This window comes from Sitophilus oryzae, unplaced genomic scaffold (genome assembly GCF_002938485.1).
Source record: "Sitophilus oryzae breed Bouriz unplaced genomic scaffold, Soryzae_2.0 scaffold_1396_pilon_pilon, whole genome shotgun sequence".
Taxonomy (NCBI): Eukaryota; Metazoa; Arthropoda; class Insecta; order Coleoptera; family Curculionidae; genus Sitophilus; species Sitophilus oryzae.
Genome location: NW_022146055.1, coordinates 1,672,192 through 1,688,414, shown reverse-complemented (window position 1 = coordinate 1,688,414; position 16,223 = coordinate 1,672,192). Strand labels below are relative to the sequence as shown.

The 16,223-nt window shown below is 31.7% G+C and overlaps 1 protein-coding gene across 2 annotated transcripts in view; it reads left to right on the top strand.

The window, feature by feature from the left end:
- The window catches only part of LOC115875817, a 28,020-nt gene that overhangs the window by 706 nt on the left and 11,091 nt on the right, over positions 1 to 16,223 (top strand). For both annotated transcript variants that reach the window (XM_030891335.1, XM_030891334.1), the window contains exons 2-4: positions 166 to 403; positions 1,429 to 2,089; positions 15,734 to 16,076. In XM_030891335.1, coding sequence (XP_030747195.1) covers positions 308 to 403; positions 1,429 to 2,089; positions 15,734 to 16,076 — 1,100 coding nt within the window. In that variant the 5' untranslated portion in view covers positions 166 to 307. The remainder of the gene's footprint in view (positions 1 to 165; positions 404 to 1,428; positions 2,090 to 15,733; positions 16,077 to 16,223) is intronic.

Sequence of the window (16,223 nt, the reverse complement as noted above, 5' to 3'; positions counted from 1 at the left end):
ATCTATCCATTATGTGTTTTTTTACATATTTATCTGCAATGTTTTATCTGTATGCATTGTTTCAATATAAATCAATTTGATAAGATAACATTATTATAATTAAGAAAATTATTGTTGTTTTAGATTTATACAAATTTTTTCTAATACAGTTATTATTTATCTCAGGTGTCCTATATGTGAGGATGTGATAACAACAAAGTCAAATGAAAATATTTGGGAAACGCTACAAAGTCATCATCATTTCGAAGACTTATATTTTCAATTTTTAACTGAAGGTTGCACTGGTTTTCAACAAGATACTGACACAATGGACTGTAATGAAGCAGATTCAACTATGAATAATTCATTTGGAGATAGTGATACAGAGTATTCAGAAGCTATTCCAACAACCAGTGGTGAACAAGTAAGTTTATAAAATAAACAAAGCAACCCAGTGTTCTGAAAAAGGTCAAGATCAGATTTTCTCATTATTAGTGTGGTAAAATATGGTAAATGGTCCGCGCGGACTTTAAATCACTTTCAAAAATGTTTATAGGGAATATTCGTTTGTGCTTCTAAGCGAATGTTCCGGCACATTCTTCCTGAAGGTTCCTCGAACATTCGAGAATGGAAACATTCTCTCTATTCTCTCTCTCTCTCTGTCTTTATTCCTACAAGAGGAATGTAGTGGTCAGGTGATGTGTGAGGTTTGTCTCCATAATATCCTGTCTTGTGCTTCATGAACAAGCGTGTGCAGTGGCTTGTGGGTGATCTTTGATAGCTGGTTTTTACAACTATGATAGATGAATGTGATTCAACAGTCTCATCGGGTTTTACCCGCCTACTGTTGATTTTTATAATAATAATAAAAAATAATAATAATCCATCGGGAGGGCGAGCGGTCTCTTGGTCTTCTTCCCGGAACCTTGCCCTGTATAATGAGTTTCTCCATACAGTCAGTATCCCTCCTCATAACGTGACCGAAATATATAAGTACCTATACGTGACTGTATAGAAGTTGAGAGGCGTTCTGTGATGTTCAGTTCTTGGATTATGGATTCATTGGTTCGCCGGGCAGTCCAGGGAATTCTGAGCTAAAATAAACATTTTTGGGCGTGGCACCCAAACATTTTCACCTCCGGCGGTCATTCAGTGCGTCCCGCTTTTTCTTCTTCTAAATCTGGCAACCCTGTCCAGGACTCGGAGCCATACATTAATATAGGAAATATTAGGCAGTGAACAAGCCTTTTTTTTAAGCGTTTAGATATGTTTTTGTCTCGCCATATCTTTGAGAGTTTTCGCACTGCCACTCTTGTCATTTCACATCTTCTTATTTCCCCTATGCTCACTACATCAGGTTTGTTGTTGTTTTGCCTGTCGATAATTTTTATTACAACACTAATTCTCTCTATTACAACACTAATAATCATTTAATCTTGTCAATTTCAGAATAATTTGCATTCAGGAAATGAAAAAAATGTAGATGTGAACAGTTTTCGTTTTAATTTTCCTCTCCGCTATGATGAACTGGTCGAATCAAAAGTATATCCTCCAGGTTTAATGTGGGGCATTCGGCGATATGACAAAATTAAGGATTATACCATACAACGATGCGGTCCTTCTAGAGCCTCATGTTTGATCTGTCACTGTGAAATGAACGGTCTAAGAATTAGTAAACATATGCTGATTGGTCACGCTATGGGGCAAAGACACATCAATGCTTCCAAAAGTGAAACAGTCTTAGAAATGTTGCAGTTCTACCACAATTTCTGGCTTAATCAAGAGCCTTTGATACAGACACATCAAGTGTATTTTCGGCCTTACTCTATACCCACCTTCAGATGTGCTCTGTGTCTGGAAATTGTGCATGCAGAAGGTGTGGTTTCTCATATTTTCAGTGACACACATAAGGACTATGTAATACGTAACTACAATAAAAGAGACAGAAAGGAATATTACTTGATTGAACTACAACTTCAATTGTACGGAATTAAAACCGAAAAACAAAATGAGGATGACAAGCAGAATAAAGAGGAAAATAACAAAACAAAGAAGGAAGCTAAAGAGAAAATTAAGAAGAAACAATATACAGATTCAAAAATACCACCAAGTAAGTGAATTATTACCTTGTTAAAGATTCCGTTTCTTATATTTAAATACATGATTTTAATTTAATAACACTTATTTAATTATATAACACTTTCATTAATTTATGAAACAACAAAAAACTACAATACACTGGATGCGCGTTTCGCTAACCAATTTAGCATCATCAGCAGATGACTAAAACAAAACTCAAAATAAAGTATTAAAACCTTTGGTGTTACAACAGCAAAATAAAACACTACATCGCCACAGTACACTAAAACACTTACATATAATTGAGCGTTTATATACTCGCTCAATTGGTTCCGAGTAGGCATGGCCAAAAACTAGCCAAGCGATATAATATACGATATAGAATACCACCGAGCGTATAATAACAATAATTAGAAAATTCGCTCGAGTACTCGATTATTGAAATAACCAACATCGCTCGATTATGAACGAGCGATGCAAGTGACGACTTACAAGCGACGAACGTAAGCCATCCTGGAATGAAATAAATTGAAATCCGATTTTAATGTCACATACTCGATACAAAGCCGAGCGAATTTTCTACATAGGTACATTGCTGGTAGCAAATTTTTACGACGTTATAGTTTGCGTTACAAAATGTTACGGCCTACATCGACAATACTACTTCAAAGTAAACTAAATCAAGCGTTTCCTCGTCGTTCGTCGCTTGCTACCGGCCATTCATCGGTAGAATATTTCCAATAGGCCATTCGCCGGAAAGAATATGTGCTCTGCGCACGCAACTTACTGCTTGGCGTTACGAGTTGCAAGTACAAGCGACGACGGGGGAAAAACCGTATTTTTAATACGAGCGAAATTTCGTTTTGAATTATTGCTTTAGTTTTATTAGGTAATTTGATATTTGAGTATATTATTTAAGGATTAGTTTTAATTAAATAAATATGGCCCAAAATATGGATTCCACCTCTTCCTATACTAAAGAACCTATAAAGAGTCTTAGGTTTACAGCAGATGACGACTTAGCCCTTCTAAGAGAATTTGTTGCTTGTTGTCCTAAACCCATTGGCAGACGTTGACCAATAAAGCACTGGAAATAAGCACTTTAGCCCTTTAGTTTTAAAATACCTAGTAAACAAAACAATTTCAAAGTTTTAAATTCAAAGTTAGGTTAAGTTTAAATAGCGGACGCGACGCGATCAGAATTCTTTCCGATCCGATAACTATAAATGAAGAGAGTTAATACCACCTCACGTAAAGGAAATAACACCTGGCCTTATTAACGTCCATGCACGCTATTCGGTTTAGCGATATCTCTCTATTACGCTGTTTATTGTTATTTTACGCGAGTTTATTTTTGCGCACAGGAAATTTGACTCGTTTGCACATCGTCATAAAAAACAATTTTCGTACCACGAATTAGGGACATGATTTTTATCTGTATACTTATAGGATACCTAATCTGTGGCTGTTTATTTAAATGTTTTTTGTCCGTGTTCCTTTCATAGACAGTTGTTTTCCTGTATATTACCACGATTCTGAACCGTCCTAGAATTAGATGCGTATGCGCAGAAGGAAATATGAAGACATTATTTCATTTGCGCATGCGCTGGAGAGTTCTAGGACGATTCAGAATCGATAATAACAGGAAAACGAACAGACCTATAGACACATATCCAGTAACGTGTATTTTACCACAATAATTTTTTTTTGTCAAATTATGTCAAAAAGGATACTGGAAATGCTGAAGAAAATCTACATAAACTTTGTTCAGTACCTTAATTCAATAATACAAAAATCCCATTTCTAGCGAAGTTTTCGACAAACGTTTTTCGAAATTTAAATTGTTTTCTGTTAATTGATTTTACAAACTAAACACCATATGTTTAGTTTGTATTTGAAAATATCTATTCCAGGATCAGTCAACAGAAGTTCATCATTTATCCAGAACCAGAAAATTATGAATTATTACCTACACAAATTTCGTGCTGCATCTCAAACCCTCGGATACGACACATGTTTTTCGATATTAAAAATTTAAGTACGAGCCCTAACAACTATATGTTGGGATAAGGTCATATTTTGGAATTTTTGCGCTGGCTTTTCAAAATGACTCAAAAATATATGTTTAATTTTTTAAATATAAACATAGCCATATATCCTAAACAACTTGACAATATTTTTATGAATTTGTAAATCAATCCATATTTACAGTAGTGGATTTTGTTTATAAAGGACAAATTTGCCTGACAACTAAATGTTGGGGCAAGTATTTTTAAATAATTAATATCATAGGCGGCTTTGCTATAAACGTCACAAATGTCGCAAACTGTTTACTTCAGCATTGACAGCTTGTAAGTTACTCGATACTTTGAGTAGTGAGACTTACTGTAAGTAATTTTAATTTTTTTAATTTTCAATTTTGTTAATTTAATCCAAAGTAATGGTCCGTGGAAAAGCTACAAATCAAAAACTACGCGAAATTATCATTCGTACAGTACGGGAAAAACAATTCGAAAAATTTCTGATGATTTAAGTATTCCAAAAACACGGTCTTTAATATAGTAAAAAATACGGCGAATCGGCCAGTGTAGGCGTTAGAGGTAAAACTTCGGGAAGGCCAAAAGTTGTATCTCAGAGAGATTTACGAAATTTAGTAAAATTTGCAAGTCTGCGAGAAGAGGTACTCTTCGCGAAGTAACAGTTAAATGGAATACTGTAACTGGATTAAATATATCAAGAGAATGTTGCCGAAAATAAATGCGGTCTGGGGTTTTACAAGGTAAACTTTATTTTGTGTGGATAATCAATTACCTGAAGATTATTGATACAAATTCTTATTTAGGCCAAAGAAAAACCGCTACTGACAGAAATTCAAAAAAAAATTACTACAATTGGGCAAAATCTAAATTATCGTGGACACAAAATTATTGGAATAAGGTCATATTTAGCGATGAGTCTAAATTTGATGTTTGCGTTGGAGATAATCGAAAACGAATAATACGAAATAAAGCAGAAGCCTTTCATAAAGATTGCTTAAAGAGGATTGTTAAATTTCCTAAGGGGATTATGGTTTGGGGTTGCATGTCAGCAAGAGGTTTGGGCAAATTGAATTTTATAGATGGCACTGTTAACGCCCAAAAATATCAACATATACTTGAGACCTCACGTTTGCCTAGTGCTCAAGGATTGTTTCCAAACGAAGACTATATTTTCCAACAAGATGGAACATCGTGCCATTCAGCAAAATTGACTAAAAATTGGTTCGGTAATAATAATATAAAAGTTCTATCCCATCCTGCAAGTAGTCCGGACCTCAATGTTATAGATATTGCGTGGCATAAAATGAAGCAATATTTAAGAAACCACCCTCAACGAACAATTTTTGATTTGCGGACAAAACTGCAGGAAATTTGGGATAATTTTTCTCCTCAAATGTGCCAATCTTTGGTAAATACAATGCAATTAAGAGTTCAGGCAGTTGTTAAGGCGAAAGGTGATGTAACTCCGTATTAAACAAATTTCTTGTGTTACTGTCCCAATATATAGTTGTCAGCAAATCTGGCTTGATTTTGGCAAAGTAAGCTATTATGAAAAGTGATTTGTTTGCAAAGTTTAAAAATATAGTAAAATTGTCTAGATCATATTGTAATGTTTGAATTTAGAATAATAAACAAAATAAATTGAGTCGTTTTAACAAATTACTATATTTATTGCTTGTCCCAACATATAGTTGTTAGGGCTCGTATTGATTTATATTGACTAAACCAAACATTATATGCGATACGCGATAAACGATACAAAAACCCAGATTGTTTTATAATTTGAGTTTTTATAAACACCCAAACTGCCCAAACGGCGAAATTTTTCCAGCGATGTGACTGAAATCCTGTAATATATTTATTTCATTTTATTTATTTATTTTATTTAACATACTCCAGCAGTATCAGCATACTTAACATACTTCAACAGCAAGCGCCAATTACAGAATGGGTCGTACTGTATCAATTACAAATTAAAAATAAAAAATTTATAGATCATAAAACAAGTTAATTATAGTAAAAAGTACAAAAAAAAATATATGCATAAGTAAAAAACAAACAAACTGTTAGATCAGATCAATAAAATTGACACAAAAAAATGATAAAAGGGGATGTTAGCCGATACTAGTAATTAAATCTGAAAGCCGGACGCTAAAAAATATATCCAAACTGCTCTGGCGTTGATTGTAGGCTAGTTGCATTCTATTAACTGGAGAGTTTTTGTTGATGTTAGTCCCTACAAGTGCCGACATAAAATGTATTGAAGTGTGGAGCTGCTGCTCACGGAACAAAAATATTCAGCCTGTTGAGAATATCTGAGCAGACTATTTTATTATGAATAACACCAAATAGCGTCTTAATGTCAAATATTCCGCGGCGATCCACTAAAGAAGAAAACAAATGACATTCCAAGAGTTCCTCTTAAGAAACTTCTTAAATAAAAACAAAACATTTATATAGAAATAATGCACTCGATATTTCTTAATCAACTATATTGATTCTCAACTAATAAACAATATTACAAATTACAATAATAACACATAGGCATATATATAATATATCATTGGATTTAACAACTTATTGCCCTGCGGAGTTTATACATTTTGTAGGGACCATTTAGACATACTACTATAATATTGTAAAGTCCTAAAATTAAGAAATTGCCGCTTATCAAGTTTTTCCCCTGGACCCTTCAATTTCAATCTTTTGTTATTGACGTTCATTTGATAAGCCTATTTATCACAAATAACTTTTCATTATCACTAGTACATGATAATACACAATGGTGTAGATTATATTAAGTTGTTGTTTATGAATAACTTCAACAAAAGAAATTCGTTGTTAGTGTATGCTGTTATTTTATAAAATAAAATGATGGTAAATAGTAGAGTTTTTTACAACAGCCGTCAAAATGTATACCAAAGTAGGTGAAATATTTGTGCAATGAACTGTTTTTGCAAGAAAATTTGTCTAAATGGTGTAACTAACCCGACTTGTTTTATTTATATATAGGGTGGCCCGAACTGTATTCCGGAAACTTCGGCAGTGTATTCTGCAGTTCTGCACATAAAAATAAGTAAACACGTTCGTATAAACTTATTATATCTTAAAATGCCTCGTTTCGGAGATACAGGGTGTAGAGTTTCATTTTGGTTAGGTTAGGTTAGGTCGTTATTTTGATTTTTTCCTAATAATTTCTGAACTAAATTCAGTATTTCGATGAAAATTAGTATCTGGGGTTTTTAACACGACAAATTCGACTTCGATTGTCAATATGACTCCTACTTGTAGGGAGCGCCACCTACATCTCTTTGACAACTCCTTCCTGGAAGCATAGAATTATGGTAGCTTGTTGTTATGGTGTTGTTAGTTGTTATGTATTGAGAAATAAACAAAATTGGAGAATAAAGTATAAAAAATTACATGAAGTCATTTTATTGTAAATACAATAAAAAATTAAGGCTCCCTTTTATAACTTCAGGTGTGGGGTTAAATCTGCGTAGTCCCCAAGAAGAGAAGAAGAGTGATAAGTTATAACAATAGTTTGAAGATTACCGGCACAAATAAAATGGAAGATCAAGACGAAAACCAGAGTCACCAATTTTCTGCTGATGATTTTGAAAGATTTGTGCAAAATAGAGCTGAAGAAAATCCAAACAGTAATGTTAATATTAATCAATTTATGAATACGATAACAACCTTATTGCAACAAAATACTCAGATGTTGCAAATGCTACAAAAACAACAGCAGCAGCCATTACATGCGCCAAATCAAGAATCTCCAGTTCGAAATTATAACGTAAATGCCAGATCTCTCGAAAACTATAGAAATATTCAGTGCTGAAGAAGAGCCAAGTAAAGCTAAGTTATGGTTACAGCAGTTGGAAACCGCCGCAACACTTCACAATTGGCCAGATGTTTATTTTCCAAACAGCCAAAAGTAATCTGATTGGTGCTGCACGCCATTGGTATTCAGGGCGAAGCAGTGAAGTTGTAGATTGGTCATCCTTCCGCATGGCTTTTATTAAAACATTTGTATTTACCAAGAATAAAACCGAATTATGGAAAAGAATGCAAGAGAGTGGTACAGTCTGTCAATGAAAATGTAAGCGTATATTTTCATTCCAAAGCATCATTATGCAAAGAGTTAAGTTTATCATTCGAAGAAGAGAAAGAGCAGATAGCTATTGGATTATGGTCCAGAGAATTAAGTAATTTTGTCATGTCCAAATTCCATATAGATGAAGATGCATTATACCAGGACATTATAGCATACGAGAGAATTGTTACTGCGAGGAAAATAGATTGCCTGAAAGAAAAATGAAATTAAAAAACCACAGAAGACAATTGAAGCATCTCTGAAGAAATTTACCAGTTTAGATCAAGTTAATAATAAAACCATTAAGTGTTACAATTGCAATTTGCTAGGACATTTGGCGTCGCAATGCAAAAAGATGCCTAGAGTGAGGGGTTCGTGTTTCAATTGTGGCTCAATGCAACATAAAATAAGAGACTGTCCAAAGATTAAAGGAGAAAGAGCCTCTACATCCAAGAAAGAAGTTGAAGAGAAAGAAGCATTGATGGTCGAGAACAAATTCCCTGATAGATTCACCTTGCCTTTGTGTCTTGTAAAAAGACAGTAAACAATTATTTATCGAAGGTACTCTTGATTCAGGTAGTGTAATTTCTATTATTACTAATAGCATATTCAGACTCATTTAATTTTTGAAATCTCAGAAGCCCCATCTGTAGATTTTTGAGGGTATTAATAAATCTAAATTAGATGTTATAGGTTCAATAATGTTTAAAGTATATGTTGAAGGCATAGATGTCCAAGTTTTATTTTATATAGTACCAGATGATGCTATACCTGTTAAATGTCTATTAGGTAGAAATTTTATGACAAATAAAAATATTTCTTTTAATTTTGAGTCTGGAAAAGTCAAAATAAAATCAGTATTAGATGATAAATTTATTGAAAATCAGGAAAATAATGAAATTCACAAATTGATTACATTGATCAAAATGAGGTTGATTTAAATATAAATTCTGAAATTGATGCAAAAATCGTCAAAATTAGTTGATCTTTTTTTGTTCAAGATTATATACAACCTGAGCGACCTTGGAAAAAATAGAATCTAAAATTAAAATGAAAATAGTAGTTAATTCAAATCATACTCTCGTTTTATTTTTAAAACCTAGACGTTTATCTTTTTATGAAAAAATATAGTGCAAGATTTGATTAACGACATGTTAGAAAAACAATGTAATACAAAAAGTACTTCGGAGTACAGCTCTCCAATAGTTCTAGTTAAAAAGAAAACTAATGATTATCGATTGTCTCCTGATTTTAGAGCTTTTAAATAAAATTACTGTAAGAGATAACTTTCCTATTCCCCTGATTGAAGAGATCAAATTATTCAATTACAAGGTCAAAATATTTCACAACCCTGGACCTTAAAAGTGCTTTTTATCACGTTGATATTGAACACGATTCGATAAAATATACTTCTGTTTGTAACCCCAGTAGCTCAATACGAATTTTTAAAGATGCCATTTGGTCTTAAAAATTCTCCTTCTGTATTTATGAGGTACATTCACGAAATATTTAAAGAACTTATTGATCTAAATAAAATTTTTATTTATTTTGATGATATTTTAATACCAACTACAACTATACCAGAAAATATCTCAATTTTAAAGCATGTTTTTAAACTATTAGTGGAAAATCGCTTGACTTTGAGAATAGATAAATGTACTTTTTTATATACTGAGATAAAATATTTAGGATATATTATTAATGAAAAAGAAATTCGTCCGAATGATGAGATTGATTAGCAATTAAAAATTACCTAGTGCCAAAAATGTAAAACAGGTTCAAAGTTTCATTGGTTTGACCTCTTACTTTCGAAAAATTTGTTTTGGTTTGGTTTGGTTTGGCTAATTTTTAATTGATAATTCTTTAACTAAAAACAGTAAATTCAATTTTGATCTGAGCAATTTTACTAGTTTTAATAATTTAAAAGAAATATTAATGTCTAAACCAGTTTTAGCATTATACTCACCTAAAGCAGAAACTCAGTTTTCATTGTGATGCTAGTTCGCATGGTTATTCCGGTATTTTAATGCAAAAACAAAAAGATTTAAAGTTCCATCCAATATTTTATTATAGCCAACGTACCACAGAGTCAGAGTCTAAGCAACATAGTTTTATTTTAGAATTAGCAGCCATAATAAATAGCATTAAAAGATTTCATGTCTATATACTAGGCATTAAATTTAAAATTTATACAGATTGTAATAGTATCACTTTAGCACTTAAGAAGAAAGACATTAACCCGAAAAATAATGAGATGGAGCTTATTTTTACAAAATTATGACTATACTTTTAGAACATAGAAGTGGAAGTAATATGCAACATGTTGATTCTTTTAAGTAGATGCTATCAAAATATTTTAGTACTAGAAGAGACACCTTTGAAACAAATCTTAGGATTAGACAATATCAAGATTCAAAAATTAACAAAATTAGAGAGGAATTAGAGAAAACTGAAAGTAAAGATTTTGAAATCAATAACAATCTTGTTTATAAAAAAGAAAATAGACGTTTACTATTTCCATGTACCTAACACTATGGAATTAAATGTAATTAGAAGTTGTCACGATGATTTAGGACATGTAGGTATTGATAAATGTATTAATGCTATAAAAGAACTCTATTGGTTTCCCAAACATGAGAACTAAAGTTGATGAATATATAAAAAACTGTTTAAAAATGTATTACTTATTCTCCTGTAAGTGGAAAAAAAAAAGAGGGTTTTTTACATAATATACCTAAGGGAAATAAACCATTCCTTACATTACATTTAGATCATTGAAAAAGGGCCTTTTTTTAGCAAAAACCAGCGAAAAGAAAAATCGATTTATTTTTGCTATAATTGATGGGTTTACAAAATTTGTAAAAATATACGCATGTAAAACTACCAATTCAACTGAGGTAATAAAATACTTAAGGAAATATTTTGCTGATTATAGTAAACCACTTAGAATAATCACAGACAGAGGTTCTGTTTTCACCTCTAACAATTTTTCAGAATTTCTTCAAAATTATAATGTAAAACATGTATTAATTGCGACTGGTGTTCCACGTGCTAATGGTCAGGTAGAAAGATTAAATAAATTTATTATTCCTATGATTGCCAAATTAACAGAAACTCCAGAGAAATGGGATGATATCTTAAAATGACGTTGAATTTGTTGTAAATAATAGTGTTCATAGTACCACTGGAGAAACCCCTGCTAAGCTATTATTCGAGTTCCACAGGAAGGGTTAATGAATGTCGATTTAAAAACAATTTCTTTTAACACATAAGGAAGAAGAAACAGACCTTGATGATCTAAGAGATAAGGCAAATAGGAATATTGAAAAAGCCAATCATATAATAAAACCTATTACGACAAAAAAGCATAAAGAAGGTAAAACTTATAGTAAAGGTGATTATGTGATGATACCTAATGTAGATGTGAATCCAGGTATCAATAAAAAGTTATTACCAAAGTATAAAGGTCCTTATGTAATAAAAATGTCTGCCAAATGACAGATATTTAATAACTGATATTGAAGGATTCCAGGTAACTCAAAGACCTTTTGAAGGTATTTTTGATTCAAATAGTTTTGAAATTATGGTTAAAATTATCTGACACTATTGACAAAGCCATTGACCAAAATCTTGACCAATGTTAATATTTTGAATCTGCCTAAATTGATTTTACTTAACTTATTTTCCTGAAAGAGTCATATAATATTGGATTGATTATTTTATTTTGACTTATGAAAAATAATTTTAAAAATTTAATCACATGAGATAATTTTATGAAACATTATGATTATATAATGCAAAATTTATGATTTTGGTTATGAAAAATTATGTTATGATGTACTGAATTAGTTTTATTAGTAATATGTACTAGTTTCTAGTTTAGTCATAAAGATTATGTTATGCAATTAGTTTATGAATTACTTATGATATGATGTTATGAAATCATAAAAATATTATGTTTAGAATTAATCTTTATGTATTACGATACTTATGTGTTATGATCAGAATTCTTATGTCTCTTATGTTAAATTTTTTGATTATGAATTGCTTATGTAACCCTTATGTAACCTAAAGTATTATGTTAACGTTAGATAGAACGAGGTCGTTCTAATTGTCAGGATGGTCGAGTTGTAAGAATTATTTAAATATAGCGCTAAAAACTAGGCTGACAACTCCTTCCTGGAAGCATAGAATTATGGGTAGCTTGTTGTTATGGTGTTGTTAGCTTTGTTATGTATTGAGAAATAAACAAAATTGGAGAATAAAGTATAAAAATTACATGAAGTCATTTTTATTGTAAATACACAAAAATTAAGGCCTCCTTTATAACTAGAAATAAAGGTAATTTAAAGGTTGATTACACTTAAACTACGTTTTGAGCCATATTTTCACCTTTGTGAAATTGCAGTCAGGCTTTAAGGTTTCTTCAGTATCAAAGTTTTTAATACTAAATATTTACTGAAGTTTATTTATTGATCAGTTATTGTGCTGCAATAATAAAGTGCTATACTACCCTTTTTATACAGAGTGTTCTAAAATTTTATTTTAAATACTAGCTTTAAAGTTTTAACGGCAATACCTTGTTTAATTTAGTGGAACGACCCTGTATATGTTTTATGAGAATCAGATGCACAATTTAATTGTTCATCAATCATTGTATTATACCATTTTTTACCTATAGCTTCAAGTTTCCGTAGAAAATGCATTTTCTTGTAATTATAAATTCATTTATCAATATACCCATGGAATACTGACATTTTAGATTATTTTTAAAGATGTACCAAATTTTTAAAAAGTACAGATACTAATATTGTCGATATAGTTTGTTTATATTATAATATTTCATTTTTTGACAAATGCTTATTTGTAACAACAGAGACATTCATTTTTATAACTTATTATTATATTGATTTCTGATTCAAATCCACATTTATTTAGAATAATTTATTCACGAACATAATTAAGTATGTAATTAATTAATATTTGGGCGGAAATAATGGTGGTATATTTAATTAATGGTATACTCTTTTATGAAGATTTAAATAGTTTTCTTTTTGCATACAAATGGGCTAGTAATATTATCATTTTGTTAAAAACGATAATATTACTAGCCTGTACATTTTGTACATTTGTTGCTTTAAAAACAATCTAAAATGTCAATATTCCATGGGTGTATTGATAAATGAGGTCTAAATTATAAGAAAATGCATTTTCTATGAAAACTTGAAGGGATAGGAAAAAAGTGGTATAATACAATTTGATAGACAATTAAATTATGCATCTGATTCTCCTAAAATATACAGGGCGTTCCATTTAAATTAAACAAGTTATTGCCGTTTAAAGCTAGTAATTATTTAAAATAAAATTTTAGACACTCTGTACAAGGTAGTATCATTTTTATTATTGCAACACAATAACTGATCCATAAATAAACTTCAGTAAATATTTAGTATTAAAAACTTTGATACCGTTGGAGAAATGAAGCCTTAAAATTTTTATTGCAATTTCACAAAATTGAAAATATTTCAAAAACGGTAAGGTTTAAGTGTGATAAACCTTAATAAAATTTACGATGTACTTAAACAGCCGTTAAACGGTAGTCTACTAAAATGCCGTTAATAGATATTGTGACGTCGTTCATGCCGGCGGAAAGTAATGCCTAGCCATAAGCATTTTGCAAGAGCACCTGTGGGTCCGTGGCTGAGGCCATTGCTTCGGGAGCGAATGGTCCGGGGTTCAAATCTCACGCCGACCAAGACTTTTTGATATTTTTTTTTGCTTATAGCGTGATCTTATTGCATTGGTTTCACTCTTTTTTGTTGGATTGGTTTAGTTATTTGGCGGGTTGGTTAGCGTGGTGATTTGGAGGGTGTTAATTCATTGGTTAGTTGGTTATTTGGTGAGGTTGGTTGGTTTTTACTAATTTATATTTGTTTTTTAAATTTTTTTATCAGTGTCGAGGTAAGTTGCGTTGGTTAAGTTGGTTATTTGGTGGGGTGGATAGCGTTGGTTACTCCTTATAAAATTCCTATATTTCATAAAGCCGTCAAGTCGTCAAGTGCGTCACATGGACGACGTTATACCTATTAACGGCATTTTAGTAAGCTACCGTTTAACGGCAGTTTAAGTACAGCCTAAAATTTTCCTTTATTTCAATCGTAGAATCTAAAAATAGAATAATATACAGGGTGTTCTATTTAAAAAAATACAACTATAGCATTTTTTACTTATTTGGGACACTCTGTATCTTGTAAAATTATTTCTAAATTGTAGCTCTAATAGTCCTTCAACGAACACAAAACTTAAAATTTGTAAAAATCTAATCGTTTAGCTACAATACTCCGTGTCGTATGTGGTGAACAACCCTGTATATAGGGTGGTCCGAACTGTATTCCGGAAACTTCGGCAGTGTATTCTGCAGTTCTGCACATAAAAATAAGTAGACAAGTTCGTATAAACTTATTATATTTTAAAATGCCTCGTTTCGGAGATACGGGGTGTAAGGTTTCATTTTAGTTAGGTTAGGTTGTTATTTTGATTTTTTCCTAATAATTTCTGAACTAAATTCAGTATTTCGATGAAAATTAGTATCTGGGTTTTTTTAACACGACAAATTCGACTTCGATTGTCAACATGACTCCTACTTGTAGGGGGCGCCACCTACATCTCTTTTAACTGTTGAAGAGTAATAACTTTTGGTCCGTCCCTGTATTACACTACTGAAAAAAATATACATTTGTGCTTTTTTCTACGTAACAAATGTCTCATGGTAAAAATTGCTGCCGAGCAACCCTTCTCGAGATATTTAGATTCTTAATAATCAATACATATCATCAATGACAAAAATTAAAGATCTTCGCTAGAAAGATATTTGCCTAAACTAATAATTTTTGAGACATTTTAGAATCATAGGTTTTAGAAATTTCGCGGTTCAACAGCTTCTGTTGAACCTTTGGTATCAGAACGTTTCGAAAATTATTAATTTACTCAAATATCTGTTTAGTGGACATGTTTAATTGTTGTCATTGATGGCATGTATTGATTATTAAGAATCCAGATATCTTGGAACGGTTGCTCGCAAGAGACATTTTTTACGTAAAATAAGGCGCAAATGTATTTTTTTCACTCGGTTGTGTATTACAGGGACGGACGAAAAGTTATTACTCTTCAAAACAGTAAAAAAACATGTAGGTGGCGTCCCCTACAATTAGAAGACATATTAACATCGAAATCAAATTTCTCATCACAGCCCCCAGATACCAATTTTCATCCAAATATCGGCATTAGTTTTAAAATTATTTGGAAAAAATTGAAATAAAGATGAAACTTCTACACCCTGTATCTCCGAAACGAAGCATTTTAGGACATAAGTTTATAAAAATCTTTTTACCTATTTTTATGTGCAGAATATGCTGCCGCAGTTTCCTAACCAAATACGGTTCGGACTGCTCTGTAGATTATTTATTTTAAATTTATAATAAAGAAAAGTGATATTCTTCAAGAACGACATGTTAAGTATTTGCGTATGTTATTTTAGGAAGAAAATCAGCCAGTAGTAAAGAACTGACAGCAGAACACAAAATAATCAGATCCATTGAACGACCAGAAAGCACAGACGTTTTTGATCATATTCCCAACAGAATGAAAGAACAACGAAAATATCTCACTAGAAAATCTTTACCTGACGGTAGCGCGGTCGTATCCTGCAGTTTATGTAAGATAGATTTGAAAAATGATTTGAAAATCGTACGCAACCACATTAGTCTAGCTAGTCCTGCTCATGTCGATTTGAACGAGATATATAAGTATTATTGTGAGATATGTAATATTTGGGAACAAGGAGAGATGGGTTGGTCAAGGCATAATTTTAAAAGCAAAAGGTATGATAAATTCCACTTTAGCATTCTAAAGTCCCAATACGCTATGTGTAAGCAACCGATAATATGTATAGGCTTGGTGCATTCTCCGCCGGTGCTGCCACATCGGAGAATATCGTAAACATTCCGTATATACAAATACACGGGTTT